Consider the following 15,775-nt stretch of genomic DNA (forward strand, 5'->3'; position numbering starts at 1 on the left):
CTGATATAAGCCCCCCAGGTTGGTATTCCAGGAATATCCGAGTTCTGTGTGTCAGGTGGAGATGAAAGTGAAAGGTAAGGTCAAGTTCTTCAAGTAACGGAACTGCACTGGCTGCGAATTATCGTGGGTAACATGGCAGTTAGCATTGCCTCACATCATGGCCATTACGCAGCTCCAGGAAACCTCGGTTCATAGAGATGTGAAGGAAATATTCTGAGCCAGTGTTCGGTATCGGGATCATCCAGCTCCGCATAAATTACAGTCGGACTCGATATGCGTATCACCGAGTGCATCACAAGGGGGAATAGTACTTCGTTATGCCACAATTGGCGAAATCGGCTTTTGTTGGTATCTGAATTCGGCTGTCCGGCTCGATGGACAGCTCATGTCTGCATGACTTATAAACATACACCGTACCCAAACAACCATAAAACCATCGTCTTCGATTCAACCGTCTAGTTCTTCTTGTCCTGCTGATCAAGGAAGTTCCTGGTATCGGGTTAGTCCATGAAGGCTCAGCATCGTCGGGTGAATTCGCGCACTTGATGAAGTCGGCCTCGTCGGAGCTGGAGGCGTTGATGGGAGGAGTAGCGGTAGCGGTGGGCTTAGAGGAGCCGCCAGACAGGGCAAGCTTGGTACCGACGACGAGAGTTCCCAACCAGGCCATGGCGAGCTGTCATTCATGTTAGTTTTAGAAGTCTCTAGTCTGCGGCGAACGCAATTGAGGTTGAACGAACGTAGTGACCGGCGACCTGCTTGCCAGCAATGGTGTAATAAGCGATACCAGCCATTGTGAATAATTAGACAAGACCGAAAAAGACGAATTGGGTGATGACGAAGGGCAATGGGTGGATGTTCGAATGTCGCGGTCGAGATAGTTTGCCGAGCTCTCAAATTCAACTTAGAGCTTGTGCCTGGAATTACAGGCCTAAAGTGGATGAACTGCCCCAGAGTGTGCGGTTATTCTCCGGATCAGATCGTTGATCGGGATCAATCGGATCTACGGAAGCAACGTCACTGACCCAGGGTTATCAACTTTCTTGCAGCAGCCTGCAGCCATGGATCCCAGTGGGTAAAAGGTAGGGTAGCGGCGGGCCATCAAAATGGAAGCTTCTACTGCTCTGGGGGCTTGCTATCGCATCTTTCTTTTCTTAAAACAACCTCATTAGTTTGTCTTTGATTTTCTGTTCAATCTTTGAAATGTCTTGGTGGGGCAAATCAAAAGACCCCAAGCCGGAGGAGAAGAAGACCGAAGCAGCTCAGATCAAGGACACTATCGTTGAGAAGCTTCCCTCAAAGGATCAGCTACCAGAGAGTGTTCAGGAAGCTGTCAACAAGACAGGAAGAGACGGAAATGTCTTTGACGACATAACCGATGGCTAGTATGTGTACCTTTGTAAATGTGTAACACCAGCTAATCGCACATAGTGGCCCCGACTCAACCGACACCAATTTTCGATATGCTGCCTATGCTACGCGAATTAGAACAATTCTTTTATCTGCGCATCGATACGTCGCCTACACCTCAGATATAGGAGAGTCGTTCCGTCCCGTAGCTCACCCCAACCTCGTTCGCGCTGCCTACGGTGTATCTTGGTTGTATCTTATTGGCGATGTTTCGTATGAAGGTTACAAGTCATACTGGCACAATCAACGTGTGTTGAACCCCAAGGTGCAACTCTCTCCTAGACAAGAGAAGGTTACTGGCCTTCCTGCCACCGAGACACGCCTGATCGAGCCGGGTACAGTGCCACCGCTTGAAGACTATCGCACTGTCATGGTCCAGCGCGCAACTCTCTCCTAGACAAGAGAAGGTTACTGGCCTTCCTGCCACCGAGACACGCCTGATCGAGCCGGGTACAGTGCCACCGCTTGAAGACTATCGCACTGTCATGGTCCAGCGCGCAATCTTCCAGAGTGTCGCGAGTATGGGACTGCCTGCTTTCACTATTCATAGTGTTGTGAGGTATTCTGGCCGAGCCATGAAGAACATGAAGAACCAGGTCATCAGGACATGGGCTCCAATTGGTCTGGGCCTCGCAGTGGTTCCCTTCCTCCCAGCTATGTTCGACGAGCCTGTCGAGAACGCTGTTGAGTGGGCGTTCCACAAAGGATTCGAGACATTTGGGGGTAAGGCCGCAGTAGGCAATGCGCCTACGACAGGTCGTGAGGATTTGCTGGCCAAGCGGCCAAAGGAGAAGGAACTGTAATACAAGATTCTGCACCACAAACTTGGCGTTCTGGGAGGTGGAAGGCGCTCAACTCGTGTTTCAATGTTCGATCAATATATAGGAATCTTGTATGCGACGCAGAGTCGGTTACTGACTTATACCAATCCAATTATGCAACAATGAACTCCGTGGTGGGGAGGAGACCCCGCGATCAACCTGGTCCCTGGAAGTGGCTGTGCATCAACGGAGCTTGCAAGTTATTAACACGCCTGTGATTCTTACTCGTGATTTATGTGCATGATTCACAAAAGCCCATCGGGGCCTTGTTCTGTTCTTCTCTCTGCAATCGCGCCTCATTCTTTTTGTCTTTCGACGTGTCAAAACTTGTGGCACACTCGTTCGTAATCTGCCAAGCTTGGTCATACACGGACCCTTCCAGACGTTTCCTCGCCGCCGCCTTTTGTATCTGTCATCTTGACACGAGCACTTGCGACAACACCTCTGCCTACGGGTAACACCGCCATTTTAACATTTTTAAATACGAAACACCTTCACCATGGCGTCATCAAACACACCAGAAGCTCAGGATACTAGCTACGTCGAAATGCACGACAAAAACGAAGCCGCGCTGATCGGCAAGCACTGCGAATATGACTACTGCAACCAACTCGACTTTCTCCCTTTTTTCTGTCAATCATGCCGAAAGACATTTTGTCTCGATCACCGAAGCGAAGGGGCACATAAATGTACAAATCCCGGTGCGTGGGCGGAGCGAAAGCGCCAGAGAGAGCTTGCGCAGCCAAGCATTGGACAAGGAAAGATTCTAAGGGACAAGGTGTCCCAAAAGCCTTGCGCATCGCCTGAATGCAAGACCACAATCGGCACATCTTTGACGCCTGGTGTACACTGTCAAACGTGCAACCGAGATTACTGCCTGAAGCATCGTCTAAAGGAGGACCACAATTGCAGTAATTTAGTACCCATCGGGGCTCGGCCTATGCAATTCGATGTTGGTCAGAAGACAAAGACGGCATTCGACAAACTGCGCGCATGGGGTACAGCAAAGAAAGAGCAAGCTGGCAGAGCTTTGCCCAAACCAAAGCCAAGCTCTGCCTCAGCACGTATCATTGCTGTAAACAACCTGAAGAAGACAGCCAAAGGCGACGACAAGACACCTGTTGAGAAGAGAGTGTATATCTATGTGGAAGCCGAGGCAGAAACAGCAAAAGCCAAGTTTCCTAAGGGGGAGTTCTTCTACAACAAGGATTGGGTTGTTGGCCGAGTTCTGGATGCTGCAGCAAGGAGCCTGCAGGTACAAAACATCAACAACCAAAGTTCAGACGAGAAGGACAAGCTTCGCGTCTTCCACGTTGAAGGAGGCAGAATTTTGGAGTATAACGAAAAGGTTGGAACGGCGTTGCAGAGTGGAAATACTGTGGTTTTGTTGCGTGGCGTTGGACCAGCTACCCCAGACCTGATTGAGGCGTGAGCGTTGTGTTTTATGGATTAGCTACCTATAGAGATACATGGCCTGGCGTTGGGCAATTTGATACCAAGAGGAATGATATCAATATTTTTGTTTACTGAGAAAATGGTCTCCCACCATATTCGTGGTTTCCATTGGTTCATCTGTGTTCCAACATGATAGTACTGAATTGCCTATCGTACGTGTTCCCACCGTGATTTGTAGGTCTTCTACCAAAGATTTCCAAGTCAAAAACACTGCAGGTGCTATTTGGTGAATATAAACTCTTAATTATATTACTTAGATTTCGAACAAATAAACATTTTGCTTACTGATACGATTGACTTGAAGCCCAAGTTCATGTTGCTGCCTCTTTAATCGAACCACGTGATTGCGCGTCTGCCTCCCGTTCTCCCGTCTTCTATGACGAAGTACCCACCACGCTCTAGTCTAAGCCGTTCATCAAGCTTTAATTAATCCTACTTCGCAGAATGCGACAATCTTATTTATGATATCAAGATGCCTCCTTTAGTACCACGCAAACGCTTGCGTGAGTCGCCACCACCTGGAGAAGGCAGAGCATCAAAAGCAGCCAAAGAGAAGCCCGATTCATCACGGCGCAAAGCAACACTGTACGATGATTTGGACGCATCTGCGACACCTAACTCAAACTCGATCCTCCATGGATTCGGAAATGATGATGATGATGAAAGCTCTTTGACATCGTTGTCAGAAGATGAATTCGAGGACGTTATGCCACCAAATCAACTGAAAGGCAAGGAAGAAGATTCTGAGGATGATGAAGACATTGAGTTTGAGGATGTCCAAGCACCAGTTGCACCATTACCAGACGCCCCGGTAACTTCCGGGGACTTGGAATTGACACTTACAAGGGACACCAGAATCTCACTCACAAACACATTCGACAGAAAGGGACCCTCAAAACGTGAGAGGAAGGTCCGGCATGCCACACACTGCGTTCACGTCATGTTGCTTCTATGGCACAATGCTATCCGAAATGCATGGCTTTGTGATCCCGAAGTCCAGGCGACTATGATCTCTCATCTTCCGCCAAGACTCTGGGATGAGGTGGATCGATGGAGGCGCAACAGTGGTCTAGAAAAGAAGCCGACACCTAAGAAGCCAGCAAAGGAAAACGCAAAATCGAAAGGTAAAGGCAAAAAGGTCCAGGATCGAAAGTCGCGCGACTGGGGTGCAGAGGCTGAGAGATTGGAAGAGGGGGCTGTTGATATGAGTCATGGAGACCCCCTATTTCGACTTATGCAAACATTGTCAGCTTGGTGGAAACAGCGTTTTCGAGTCACAGCGCCAGGGTTGAGGAAATGGGGATATATGTCCCTTGAGCGATTAGACCGTCTTACGAAAGCGCAAAAAGTCGAACCTCATGACCCAGAGCAATTTGGTGAGAAGATCTCAAACCTGGAGGATTTCAGACATCATGCGCGAACATGTGAAGGGAGTAGAGATGTAGGCGCCCAGCTATTTACAGCTTTGCTTCGTGGACTGGACCTCGAAGCACGAATGGTCGCAAACTTGCCTTGTCTAGGCTTTGGATGGAATAAACTTGAGGAGGCCGAGCCAGAAAAGAGTGTAAGTGCGGATCAGATAAACGAGACACCCGAGAAGAAGGCGAAAACGGCGACAAAGAGCGCGGTTACGGCAAAGAAGAAGTCAACGAAGAAAACGAAAGAGCCCACGAGAAATCCGACACGGAAAACACGACCCAAAACTGAGGTTGAAAGCGACCCAGATGATCTGGAGCTTGAGTATAAGGACACTGATGATGAATCTGTCGTTGAGATGGATGTCACGCTAAGGAAGACATCGGCTAAGACACCGACCAAAAAATATGACGCCGACATGGAGTTCCCACACTATTGGACAGAAGTCATATCACCAGTCACTAACAAATGCCTGCCCGTTGATGCTATCGTCAAAAACGTTGTTGGAACAAACCGAGATCTCATCGAATCATTGGAACCCCGTGGAGCCAAGGCCGACAAAGCACGTCAAATCATGGCATACATCGTGGCTTATTCACGAGATGGAACCGGCAAGGATGTCACAGTCAGATATCTGAAACGGAATATGCTTCCTGGCCGTACCAAGGGAGTGAGGATGACACCAGAGAAAGTCCCCGTCTACAACCGTCATGGGAAGGTTAAGAGATATGACCAGTTTGACTGGTTCAAAACCGCAATATCTGGATATCTTAGAGGCAGCAAAGACCAGCCTGTAACCGAAGTCGATGAGATGGAAGAAGCAACAGATCTGAAGCCTGCCAAGCCCGAAAAGAAGGAGATCAAGGAGGGCCAGGAGACATTACAATACTACAAGCAGTCCAAGGAGTTTGTCCTCGAGCGGCACTTGAAGCGTGAAGAGGCACTCAGGCCTGGAGCCAAGGGTGTCAAAGTGTTCAAAAACAAGGGCAAAGGTGGCAAGGTCGAGGATGAGGACGTGTTCCTTCGCAGCGATGTTCTGAACGTCAAGAGTGCCGAGACCTGGCATAAACAGGGACGTGCACCACTGGCAGGAGAGCAGCCATTGAAGAGGGTACCCTACCGCGCAGCTACGATAAATCGCCGGCGAGAAATCATGGAAGCAGAAGCTGCCACAGGACAAAAGGTCCTGCAGGGGCTCTACAGCTGGGAGCAAACCGACTGGATCATTCCACCACCGATCAAGGACGGCGTTATCCCCAAGAACGAATACGGGTATGTAGCCGATTGCTTCTTCAAACTCGAATCTACTAACCGAGCTGCAGGAATATCGATTTGTTTGCTGAACATATGTGCCCTGAGGGTGCTGTGCATGTACCCTTCCGAGGGGCTATGCGTGTTTGTAAGAAGTTACAAATCGACTATGCGGAAGCCGTTGTGGACTTTGAATTTGGTCACCGAATGGCTGTGCCTGTTATCCAGGGAGTTGTGATTGCTGAAGAGAACCACGACATGGTGATGGTAGAGCTCGAGAAGGATGAGGCAGAGCGCGCACGAAAAGAAGATGAGAAACGACGAAAGAAGGCGTTAGCTCAATGGCGTCGCTTCCTCATGGGCATGCGTATTGCGGAACGAATTCGACAAGAGTATGGCGAAATTACTGATGAAATATCAGTGTTTGGACATGCTAGAGACTCGGTCCAGACCAAGAAGCAACCACAGGTTGAGGATGAAGAGATGGCTGGCGGATTTCTTCCAGAGGGGTATGTGGAAGAAGAGGAGGAAGAGGAACCCCAGGCTCACCACACTTCGAGCTTCTTCCCTGCTGTTGATGAGGACGACGACGGCGATGATGGGCTAGTGATGGAGCACGATGGCGCAGATCAGCAAAGAGTAATGATGCAGATGGAGGTTGACAGCAAACAAGAACCGAGCCCGGAATCGCAGGTCGAAGCAGGGTCGGAGTCTGAACCGGAGCCTCGACCGGTGAACACAAAGTTTGATGCAGGGCTGAAGCATGAAGAGGAAGAGGAAGAGGAACCCAAACTGGATCCGCAATCCGAGGCGGAGTCTGAGCCGCCACAAACGAGTGCAAGGATAAGGAGGCGAGGTCCAGCAAATGTGGCCAAGGAAAAGCCTTCAGCTGGACGTGCAACGAGACGGTCAACACGGAGCGGGCGGAAAGTTGTCTCGTATGATGAAGATGCAATGGAAGAAGAAGATGAGGTAGGAGATTCATATGCTGAATCTGAGGACGATGAGTAGGACTGGCCCCTGAGCGGTTCGGCTCACTGTGTTATGTGAGAGTAATGTGATGGTACGAATAATGATAATTAATGCATGTCAGTTGTCAGTTTGCAGGGACGGGAAGTATCCGATTGCGAGGTTTATAGGCTCTCGAAATGAGTATTAACTCTTGGGCCGACAAACCACGGATCTGTGCATTGGCGGTTTGATGGGATATGAATTTTGTGTAACTAGAAACTGAAATGTTTCAACTACCTAGGAGAGCTTGAGGTGGCAAGTTTATAGAGCGAGAGGACAGACAGTTGAATAGTTCTTGGCGAATCGATCTTATACAGTATCATGTAAATATGCTTTCCTCAGCATTATGCGGTAGACTAATGCATCTACTCCTAGAGTGTGTGGATTATGCGAATAGACCTTCTAGGCTAAAATGATGGGCAGATATTTGACCTGGCAAGGAGTTATTGGGTTGTATATTCAGCTGAATGACCAACTGACAACCCCTCATCTGGCCATCCACATCCATCCACCTACATTTGACGGAAGCCATCTCATTGATTGATTTAATTGATTGACTGACTGACTTTGATCCCTTCCGAAGAAACCTTATACGCCACAAACGCCGTCGTTGCTTTGCTCTGTTGTACTAAGGCAAAGCAACCTAAGGCAAGCTCTAGGTGCAGGCTAGACGATTAATGCTACCATTCATTGAAATTGTATGTCGCATCGTATCATACCCAAGTGCGACAGCTTATGAATTTACCAACCTACAAACCAATACATTGCATCCATCCATCCATCACGAGACCCAAGGCCTCGCCCGTCATCTTTTCTGAACTTGGGCTTCTTTGTCCCTTGAATTACTCCATCACCAAGACTGACCCTTCTCCTGCATGTCTCTGTCGAATTCGTAAACTCCAATCAAAGAGTGTTGTAGCCTCTATCCTATATCTTGGTTTTGTCGTCACTCGCTCGCTCGCTCGCTCAGCTCCCATCTCGTCTGACTCTTACTCCGCATCTCGTGAGCGTCTACCTACTTTCTCATGAAGCTATACCAACATTATGAATCTTGGACCCCATGGTTGATGAATTAATCCTTGGACATATCACTTCCTCTGGCATATTGCGCCTCCCTCTAACTCTCTATTCTTCAACTTCTTCTCTCCCCTTACATAGTTCCTATTTCCTATTTTCATCTTCCATTTCATTGTCTGCGAACCTCTACTCTATTGAAGCGAGCGGGGGTTTGAAACGAGGCAGCTTCAAACTGCGATAGTGCGATCATTGAGCAATGAATTAATCGCTTTTCATCCATTTTCCGATGGAGTCTTAGAATAAAGCACAAAGAAGGGATAGAAGGAGCTGGTCATTCATTCTCTCTCTTCCCGTCTATTGTAAGCGAGAAACCCAAACGCCTCTTAACCTTCTCTTCTCTTCTATTCTCTAAATTCATCCATCACTCGACCGACCATTTTCAACCGACGTCGAATTAATCAATCTCAACATCACGATACGGCCTCGATCATTCACTTATAGCAAATCGAAATACGATCGAGCAGCTTAAGCACAGCTTCCACTGTGCTGAGTATTCACCGAAATACCTACAGAATCAGTATCTTTGCCGCAGGTAAGAATATCGAGGTTCTTCTATCTCATTCATGTTCTTGAGCAAACAAACAACAAGTCAAAAATTTCCTCACGCCGCAAAGTCGCGGGCTGGCTTCTCGTACACCTTACTCAGAATCCTTTCATCGCCAGAGAAGAGTGCCACTTACAATCATGGACATAAGCTTTCGTGTTTAGCCGTGGCGTCATTATCACCGTAGACGCCGCCCTTGTCTTTCAGTCACCTCTTCACGGCGAACCTTGATTCTCATTTGCCTTTGCGCACGAAATTATTTCGGATGAGCCGTGAAAAGTGGAAGAGGCCATCGTCTCGGAGTGAAAGTGAAGGGTTGGTGCGAAGGTGCGACGCCAACATCTTTAGTACTATACTTATGTGACAGTCCTTGCAAGTGTTGAATCACTGTCGCAATTAACTCCTTCTGTCCCCCACTGCCACTGCATCTTCTCTTTACTACATATGCCTTTGCACCTACCAGAGCATTTATTTGTGAAGGACGTCTGCTCGAGCAGTGTCAGCTGGCGGCAACATCATTCACAAGCTCGCGGAATGGAAGTGATACAGATCGACCCACCGCCAGAGCATAAACAAAAAGCAGGGCTCTTCGAGACTATGAATCCTCTGTCTTCATATCATTTCTAACCGTTATAATCAAACCTAGGCCTTCAAACCTAGGCTTCAACTTTTGCTTGTGAACAAAGAGCCAAAGAACTTCACCATCACGAGGATGGAGGATCCCGAAAGCGAGACAGAAGAATCATCTCCGCCTCTACAAGATACTTGCATACAAGAAGTTACTGCTCTATTTCCCGACATCTGTCTCGACTATGTCCAGACAATTGCTGGGCCTCTCTCATTCGTCCCCCATGAAGTGATCAATCATCTCCTCGATCTCCAAGAGTCTGGGCAAGTATATCAAAAGGCAAAGCGATCGAAACAGGCCATCGGCAAGAGGAAGCGCACAACCGAGGGACAAGATGACGAAGACGAAGTCGAGAAACTACAGAATAGACTCTCTGAAGCAAAGCGCAAATACAGTAACCTTGAAGGACAAGTCATTGCTCCGAAGAGTACCCAAATGGCCACTATGTAAGTTTATCTCCCCTTTCGACCGCATATCATCCATGATTAGGTGGGTGGCTTTTGGTGTTAGAGCTTCGTGCCAGCATGACCGAGATTAGGGTTGAGAGCTATCCAGTTAACTTTAACACAGCAAGCAAATGATCGCAGGAGATTTCCCACTGGTACCAGTCAAGGTCATTCAACAAACCCTTTCTGACAACGGAAATCGCCTTTTCCCAACATTTATTGCCATCAATACTGCCATCAATCAGGCAAGCGACCATCACCCATTGCCTTGGAAATTGAAGAAGACACCCTCAGTGCCGGTACAGCGATACAGAAAAGAGAGGATCGACGCGTCCATACAAACCTGCTCCAACGACTGGGAGAAAGAATTGATGAAGGAACTCGAGGCTGCTCGATTACTGCAGTGGGATGCAGTTGAAAAGCGTCGATCAGAAGCATTGGCCGAGGAGGCCGAAAGGATGAACCTTGAGTCGGCAGATGCAAGAGGAGAAGTAACTGAGTGCGGGTGTTGCTTTATTGATACTCCGTGGAACAGACTCGTCTATTGTCAAGGCGATGATCCTCACGTAAGTGTTCCCCATTTCAACTATACTATATTTAAAAAGGCTTCTGTAAATTTGGGAAATGTCATGGGTTGCTCTGTATTAGCAAGAAAACTCTGGCTAACTCCCTTTTAGCCTTTCTGTATCAACTGCGCCCGCCGACACGCAGAGACACAAATTGGCCTTTCAAAGTACGAACTTGAATGCATGTCCATGATTGGGTGTACGGCTGGGTTCTCTTATAGCGAGCGCCAGAAGTTCTTGAATAAGAAACTGACTGCGGCAATCGATCGAATTGAACAAGAGGCCAATCTGCGCATGGCTGCACTACCCGGCCTCGCCAAGTGCCCCTTTTGTCACTATGCAGAGGAGTACCCGCCAGTTGACGTCGACAGAGAATTCCGGTGCCGAAACGACGACTGCAAAATCACGAGTTGCCGGCTTTGTAACTACGAAACACACATACCGAAAACCTGTCAGGAGGCAGCCATCGAAAGAGGTGTCGACCTGCGGCGGGAGGTAGAAGAGGCTATGTCGAGAGCCCTCATCCGCAAATGCAACAAGTGTATGACGTCCATTCAGGCTTCTTTCGTTCTTATACTGACTGCTTATGTCTTGGTAGGCGACACCCCTTTTATCAAGGAAGAAGGCTGCAACAAGATGACTTGCACCCGCAAAGGCTGTGGTAACGTTCAGTGCTACGTCTGTTCCAAGTCTTGTGACTATGATCATTTCAACGATGAGAGGCGAGGTGGCAAGCAAGGCAACTGTCCCTTATTCGAGAGTGCTGAAGAGCGTCACGAAAACGAAGTCAATGCGGCTGAAAAGGCAGCTAAGCAGAAGGTTTTGGAGGAGAATCCAGAACTTGCATCAGCGCCCGAACTTCTGGATTTCAACATGTCTGAAAGGGTCAAGACGGACGATATGCGGCGGAAAAACAAGCTTGGACAGAGATTTAGGGATCGAGTCAACTTCATGCCTATGCCGCCGGTTCTGCCGCTTGAAGGACAAAGGCCGTTTTTCGATGCTCCACTACAGCAGCCACAGGCACAGCATGGACCGGCACACAACCCATACCATTTTCGTCAAGAAGATCTCGATGCTTTATTGAGGCACCAGGAAGCTCATGCCCGAGCCCATGACCACGCCCAAGCCTACGCCCAGCAACTCCACGATGCCCATGACATTCACAATGCTCGGCGGCGACCAGGGGAACCCCAAATTCCTCTTGCATTGGACCGCCTGCAGAACCAAGTCCATGATCAGGCACATATAGGGATCCGACGTCGCCTCAAGAATGCAGTTGCTCGCCTTGGTAATAGAGTACCACCACCACTTGGACCTCCACCGGTACCACAAGCACAACACATGGCAGGAATACCAATACAAGCACAACAACAGCCCCAGGCTGGAGCGTTCCCAGTGGCACCAGGAGATCCGGGCCCGGCGATGCCAGGGCTAAACTTTCAAGGACTGGCAAACTTTGAACCATTTTACATGATGGGGCAACCTGACCCAATGGAGAATTGGCGTGGCCCAGGGTAGCGATGACTGGGCTTAATGAGAGAAAGGGTTCAGTTGAGAGGACAGACAGGTGCCCTTTTAGAAACTCGACTGTGCAGGGGATCAAGAGCAACACAGCCAATGTGACCACCACGTACTCTCTAGCAAGTGGTGCAAGAAGCCTGAAGGCCAGAGAAATGGGAGCAAAGTTATGGATTCAGTAGGGTGTTGCATGTATTTTGTGGAATAGCATCATCTCCTTCATGGACTGCGAAACTGGGGTCTTCGTCATGTTATTAGACGGCGTTAATTTCTTTTAATGAGATACTTCCTACCTCTTGATTGGCAAGTGACGGGCTTTGTATGCTGTAATGGTAGGAAGACAATACCTTGACTCATATTCCGCATTGCCTATTCTTGAGGTAATCAAAGCGTATCATAATATTCATATACAGCCTACTACCTGTTTCTCCCAAATCGCTCATGCCACTTCCCCTTACCGCCACCAAATCCTTTCGTAGTGCCAGCAGACACATCAGGAACAGTATCTAGCTCCACAGTCTCCTTGATGGTCGAAATGATAGAGACACCCTGCTCGAGGGGTCCATCTGACGATGCAGGCAAAGGCGTAGGTGAGAGGAGCATGAGAGCATTTGAAGTGTTCTTCTGACGAAGAGCATACGTCTTTGTAGGCGTTTTGATAACAGCCGACGAATCAGAGGACTCCATGGTCAATCTGACTAAGATGAGTATAATACTTGTAAGAGAGTGAATGTAGGGGTTGACTTACACGGGTGCATCGTCGGATTCGAGAAGAGATAATAGGTCCGGAGGGAGTTCGATGAGGCGGTAGTTTGTTGGGGAAGGGTTGTACTGGACTGTGATACCGCCTGATTGGCTTGACATTGTGATGATAGTTTGTTTCTAGTGATTGTGTTGGTTGAAAGGGAGACTGTTTAGTGTAGGAGAGAGGAGGGGTGTATCATGACGCGCTAAGAGTGAAGTGGGCATTGGGTCCACGTGAAGATCTCCCGTTGGAGTTTGGAGGCTGAGATAAATGAATTACATTGATGGGCTTATGAGGCAAACTTTGCCAAAAAGAGTGATATACGGGTATATAATTGATTTTATGACGACTCCGAATAAATGTGAGTCAGGATATAATCAGATTGCCAGGTACAGACATACGCTTACCTATGTTGAAGGATAATCTGTCAGAACATCTTATCTCGGGCGCCCCTCTATCATGAGGGACGAAAAGCCGGAATTGAGCGCTCTTGGAAAGAATTGTCATAAATTAAAACGCGTAACGGATCATAAATCTAAAAGGGAATATATATTACAAAAGCGCGGGTTCATCGCTTCAAGCGTGAGATAAAAGAAGCTTAAATTGCTTTTGCTGCCCTTCTCCCCTCATCAGGGTCGATCAATGAGCAAATCTCACTCTCACAAACAGTACGACAATGAGTAAGATGCTCAGACCTAAAAGGAATGTGTACAACTACCAACCTGTTTCAGTCATGTCAGATTATAGCTTCAAGAAGGATTTGGCCCCCTTGCTGTGTAGCGTATAAATATGTCAGAGTAGCAGCTTTGCTCTTTTCCTCTTTACTTTGCCATTCATCCTAAAATGACGATTACTAATTCACACAAGCCCGAGAAAGTCGACGTTGTCGTCGTCGGCGCAGGCCTTTCTGGTCTTCGCGCCGCTGTCGATGTACATGAAGCTGGTCATTCTGTTATCGTTCTCGAAGCCGGCGACAGAGTCGGCGGCAAGACTCTGAGCGTCGATGCCTCTCACCTGGGAGGTAAGGTCGATTTGGGCGCCGCTTGGCTCAATGATACGAACCAAAGCGAGATATACAAACTTGCGCAAGAGTTTGGATTTGATCTGATCGAGCAGAGAGCCACTGGTTACAATCTGCATCAGGAGGTAAATGGCGGCGTTACCAAGATAAAACATGGTACCGGAATGCCTGTACCTCCAGATGCAGCTGATATTGTTCAGAAACTCCTTGAAAAGCTGAACAAGTGGGTTGACGAGATTGACCCAGAGAACCCTTCAGCTCATCCCGAAGCTGAGATGCTGGACTCTATGACGTTCAATCAACTCAGTGTGAAGTTCCTGGGTCCTGAACTTGGTCCTGCTGTTGCTGATTCGGCTACGAGTCCTCTCTTGGGTGTTGGGCCAGATGAAGTCAGCGCCTTGTTCATGGTCGATTATATCCGCAGCGGTACGGGCTTGGATAATATGGCTTCTGACAAGAAGGACGGGGGGCAATATCTGCGCAACAGACAAGGCTAGTACCTTAACCATTCCATGAAGTGAGCCTTTAGCTGACAAGAAACAGGCAACCAGACCTTTTCGATCCGTCTAGCAGCAAAGCTCCCAGAGACGGCTGTGAGACTTCGCAGCCCCGTCAAGACAATCAAACAAGGCTCTGATGGTGTCTTGATCGAAACAGCCAACCCTAAGCAGAACTTCCGAGCCAAGAGAGTCATTGTCTCAGTTCCCACGTGTCTCTACCCTTCTATCAATTTCGAGCCGCCGCTTCCAGATAGCAAAAAGACACTAGGTGAAAGCACTGCACTAGGCTGTACGTCTAAAGCCATCTTTGTCTTTGACAAGCCGTGGTGGCGTGACGCTGGTTTCAGCGGCATCATAGAATGCGAGACAGGGCCGATTCACTTCTCACGAGATACATGCTCACCAGAAGATGGACAGTACAGTATCACCTGCTTTGTCGTGGGTGACAGAGGCAGAGACTGGTCCAAGTGGTCATATACAGAGAAACGAAGAATCGTGCTCGAGCAGTTCAACGGAGTCTTCAGTGGTGTCGGTGTAAAGGCACCCGAACCTGTCAATATCATCTTGCAGGAGTGGATCAAGCAGCCCTGGATTTGGGGTTGTCCGTCACCGGTGATGATGCCGGGAACGTTGACGAGTGATAGTGGGAAAGCATTGCGTGAGGTGGTTGGGAGACTGCATTTTGTAGGTACTGAGACTTCGTTGGTCTGGAAGGGGTATATGGACGGTGCGGTGAGGAGTGGGATACGGGGAGCCGAAGAGGTTATTCGGGCTTTTAAGGGAGAGTCGGCAGAATAGCCACCTGCCACCTGCACCCGTAGATTTAGTTGTTGCATGAAGCAGAATCAGAAATGGACATTCCATATTCGTATATCATAGTTCATTTACAGTGAACTTATATTCCTTGGCAATCATATATGTACAAAGGCCTGTCTGTTGTCGGAAATAGCTGAACGCGTCAGACGTGGTCTATGGAGACTTCAGGTTTATATTGGCGGGGCCCTCTTCTCCAAGTTTAGCGGTCAATGCCTTGGAATTTGGCAAGGGAGCTCCCGCTGATCCCCGCCCAGGGCATGGTCAGCATTGAATTTGTGTTTGACCGCTGTTGTCGAGATTAGGTTTTTTGTTGTCCAGGCCACCGAGTGCATTTGGGACACAAAATATATAAAGGTACCAAGAGCAAGAGACTACTAACTTGGGTACTTATTAGTGTCATACTAGCTGCAGCCGTGAATAACAACAATGATACAATCTGATTCAGTAACAATGTTTGTTGTTGCTATCGCGTGTTGTTGTTGATCAACTGTTGGTTGAATGCAACATCAAAAGTGAATCTGTGTGACGCACGATCGTATCGTATCGTATC

General features: G+C 48.3%; 6 protein-coding genes across 6 annotated transcripts; 4 read left to right on the top strand and 2 right to left on the bottom strand.

The window, feature by feature from the left end:
- Positions 1 to 311: 311 nt before the first annotated feature.
- FOBCDRAFT_220269 (uncharacterized protein) lies at positions 312 to 944 on the bottom strand. Its single transcript, XM_031179657.3, has 3 exons — positions 738 to 944; positions 543 to 673; positions 312 to 489 (listed from the first exon to the last, which is right to left on the bottom strand). Exons 1-3 carry the CDS (start codon positions 789 to 791, stop codon positions 456 to 458), a joined length of 219 nt encoding a protein of 72 aa, XP_031045544.1. The 5' UTR covers positions 792 to 944; the 3' UTR covers positions 312 to 455.
- An 88-nt stretch (positions 945 to 1,032) lies between these two features.
- Positions 1,033 to 2,431, top strand: FOBCDRAFT_220270 (mitochondrial 18 KDa protein-domain-containing protein). The gene is made up of 3 exons (XM_059609550.1): positions 1,033 to 1,382; positions 1,429 to 1,674; positions 1,790 to 2,431. The coding sequence occupies exons 1-3, from the start codon at positions 1,201 to 1,203 to the stop codon at positions 2,208 to 2,210; spliced, it is 849 nt and encodes a 282-aa protein (XP_059464641.1). The 5' UTR covers positions 1,033 to 1,200; the 3' UTR covers positions 2,211 to 2,431.
- Position 2,432: 1 nt separating this feature from the next.
- FOBCDRAFT_249471 (Rad4 transglutaminase-like domain-containing protein) lies at positions 2,433 to 7,689 on the top strand. The gene is made up of 4 exons (XM_031179654.3): positions 2,433 to 3,656; positions 3,988 to 3,992; positions 4,127 to 6,371; positions 6,422 to 7,689. The coding sequence occupies exons 1-4, from the start codon at positions 2,728 to 2,730 to the stop codon at positions 7,359 to 7,361; spliced, it is 4,119 nt and encodes a 1,372-aa protein (XP_031045541.3). The 5' UTR covers positions 2,433 to 2,727; the 3' UTR covers positions 7,362 to 7,689.
- Positions 7,690 to 9,605: 1,916 nt separating this feature from the next.
- On the top strand, positions 9,606 to 12,452 carry FOBCDRAFT_28151 (uncharacterized protein). Its single transcript, XM_059611605.1, has 4 exons — positions 9,606 to 10,056; positions 10,181 to 10,622; positions 10,734 to 11,163; positions 11,221 to 12,452. The coding sequence occupies exons 1-4, from the start codon at positions 9,695 to 9,697 to the stop codon at positions 12,141 to 12,143; spliced, it is 2,157 nt and encodes a 718-aa protein (XP_059464642.1). The 5' UTR covers positions 9,606 to 9,694; the 3' UTR covers positions 12,144 to 12,452.
- Positions 12,453 to 12,478: 26 nt separating this feature from the next.
- On the bottom strand, positions 12,479 to 13,071 carry FOBCDRAFT_28154 (uncharacterized protein). The gene is made up of 2 exons (XM_031179649.3): positions 12,892 to 13,071; positions 12,479 to 12,837 (listed from the first exon to the last, which is right to left on the bottom strand). Exons 1-2 carry the CDS (start codon positions 13,005 to 13,007, stop codon positions 12,561 to 12,563), a joined length of 393 nt encoding a protein of 130 aa, XP_031045536.1. The 5' UTR covers positions 13,008 to 13,071; the 3' UTR covers positions 12,479 to 12,560.
- Positions 13,072 to 13,731: 660 nt separating this feature from the next.
- FOBCDRAFT_238758 (uncharacterized protein) lies at positions 13,732 to 15,496 on the top strand (the record flags this gene model as incomplete). Its single annotated transcript, XM_059610232.1, has 4 exons — positions 13,732 to 13,909; positions 13,979 to 14,401; positions 14,453 to 15,093; positions 15,359 to 15,496. 4 exons carry the CDS (start codon positions 13,732 to 13,734, stop codon positions 15,494 to 15,496), a joined length of 1,380 nt encoding a protein of 459 aa, XP_059464643.1.
- Positions 15,497 to 15,775: the final 279 nt, after the last annotated feature.

The sequence above is a fragment of the Fusarium oxysporum genome, chromosome IV (genome assembly GCF_013085055.1).
Source record: "Fusarium oxysporum Fo47 chromosome IV, complete sequence".
NCBI classification, from domain to species: Eukaryota; Fungi; Ascomycota; class Sordariomycetes; order Hypocreales; family Nectriaceae; genus Fusarium; species Fusarium oxysporum.

What these genes read in the sequence shown, in the direction of transcription:
- FOBCDRAFT_220269 (XM_031179657.3), bottom strand. Translation starts at nt 791, where the DNA reads ATGGCTGGTATCGCTTATTACACCATTGCTGGCAAGCAGGTCGCCGGT. An exon ending in AGCAGGTCGCCGGTCACTAC is followed by an intron (nt 674 to 737) that starts GTTCGTTCAACC and finishes CATGAATGACAG; the next exon opens with CTCGCCATGGCCTGGTTGGG. An exon ending in GACGAGGCCGACTTCATCAA is followed by an intron (nt 490 to 542) that starts GTGCGCGAATTC and finishes ACCCGATACCAG; the next exon opens with GAACTTCCTTGATCAGCAGG.
- FOBCDRAFT_220270 (XM_059609550.1), top strand. Translation starts at nt 1,201, where the DNA reads ATGTCTTGGTGGGGCAAATCAAAAGACCCCAAGCCGGAGGAGAAGAAG. An exon ending in GACGACATAACCGATGGCTA is followed by an intron (nt 1,383 to 1,428) that starts GTATGTGTACCT and finishes AATCGCACATAG; the next exon opens with TGGCCCCGACTCAACCGACA. An exon ending in CGTGTGTTGAACCCCAAGGT is followed by an intron (nt 1,675 to 1,789) that starts GCAACTCTCTCC and finishes ATGGTCCAGCGC; the next exon opens with GCAACTCTCTCCTAGACAAG.
- FOBCDRAFT_249471 (XM_031179654.3), top strand. Translation starts at nt 2,728, where the DNA reads ATGGCGTCATCAAACACACCAGAAGCTCAGGATACTAGCTACGTCGAA. An exon ending in ATCCCCAAGAACGAATACGG is followed by an intron (nt 6,372 to 6,421) that starts GTATGTAGCCGA and finishes ACCGAGCTGCAG; the next exon opens with GAATATCGATTTGTTTGCTG.
- FOBCDRAFT_28151 (XM_059611605.1), top strand. Translation starts at nt 9,695, where the DNA reads ATGGAGGATCCCGAAAGCGAGACAGAAGAATCATCTCCGCCTCTACAA. An exon ending in AGTACCCAAATGGCCACTAT is followed by an intron (nt 10,057 to 10,180) that starts GTAAGTTTATCT and finishes ACTTTAACACAG; the next exon opens with CAAGCAAATGATCGCAGGAG. An exon ending in GTCAAGGCGATGATCCTCAC is followed by an intron (nt 10,623 to 10,733) that starts GTAAGTGTTCCC and finishes ACTCCCTTTTAG; the next exon opens with CCTTTCTGTATCAACTGCGC.
- FOBCDRAFT_28154 (XM_031179649.3), bottom strand. Translation starts at nt 13,007, where the DNA reads ATGTCAAGCCAATCAGGCGGTATCACAGTCCAGTACAACCCTTCCCCA. An exon ending in GAATCCGACGATGCACCCGT is followed by an intron (nt 12,838 to 12,891) that starts GTAAGTCAACCC and finishes CATCTTAGTCAG; the next exon opens with ATTGACCATGGAGTCCTCTG.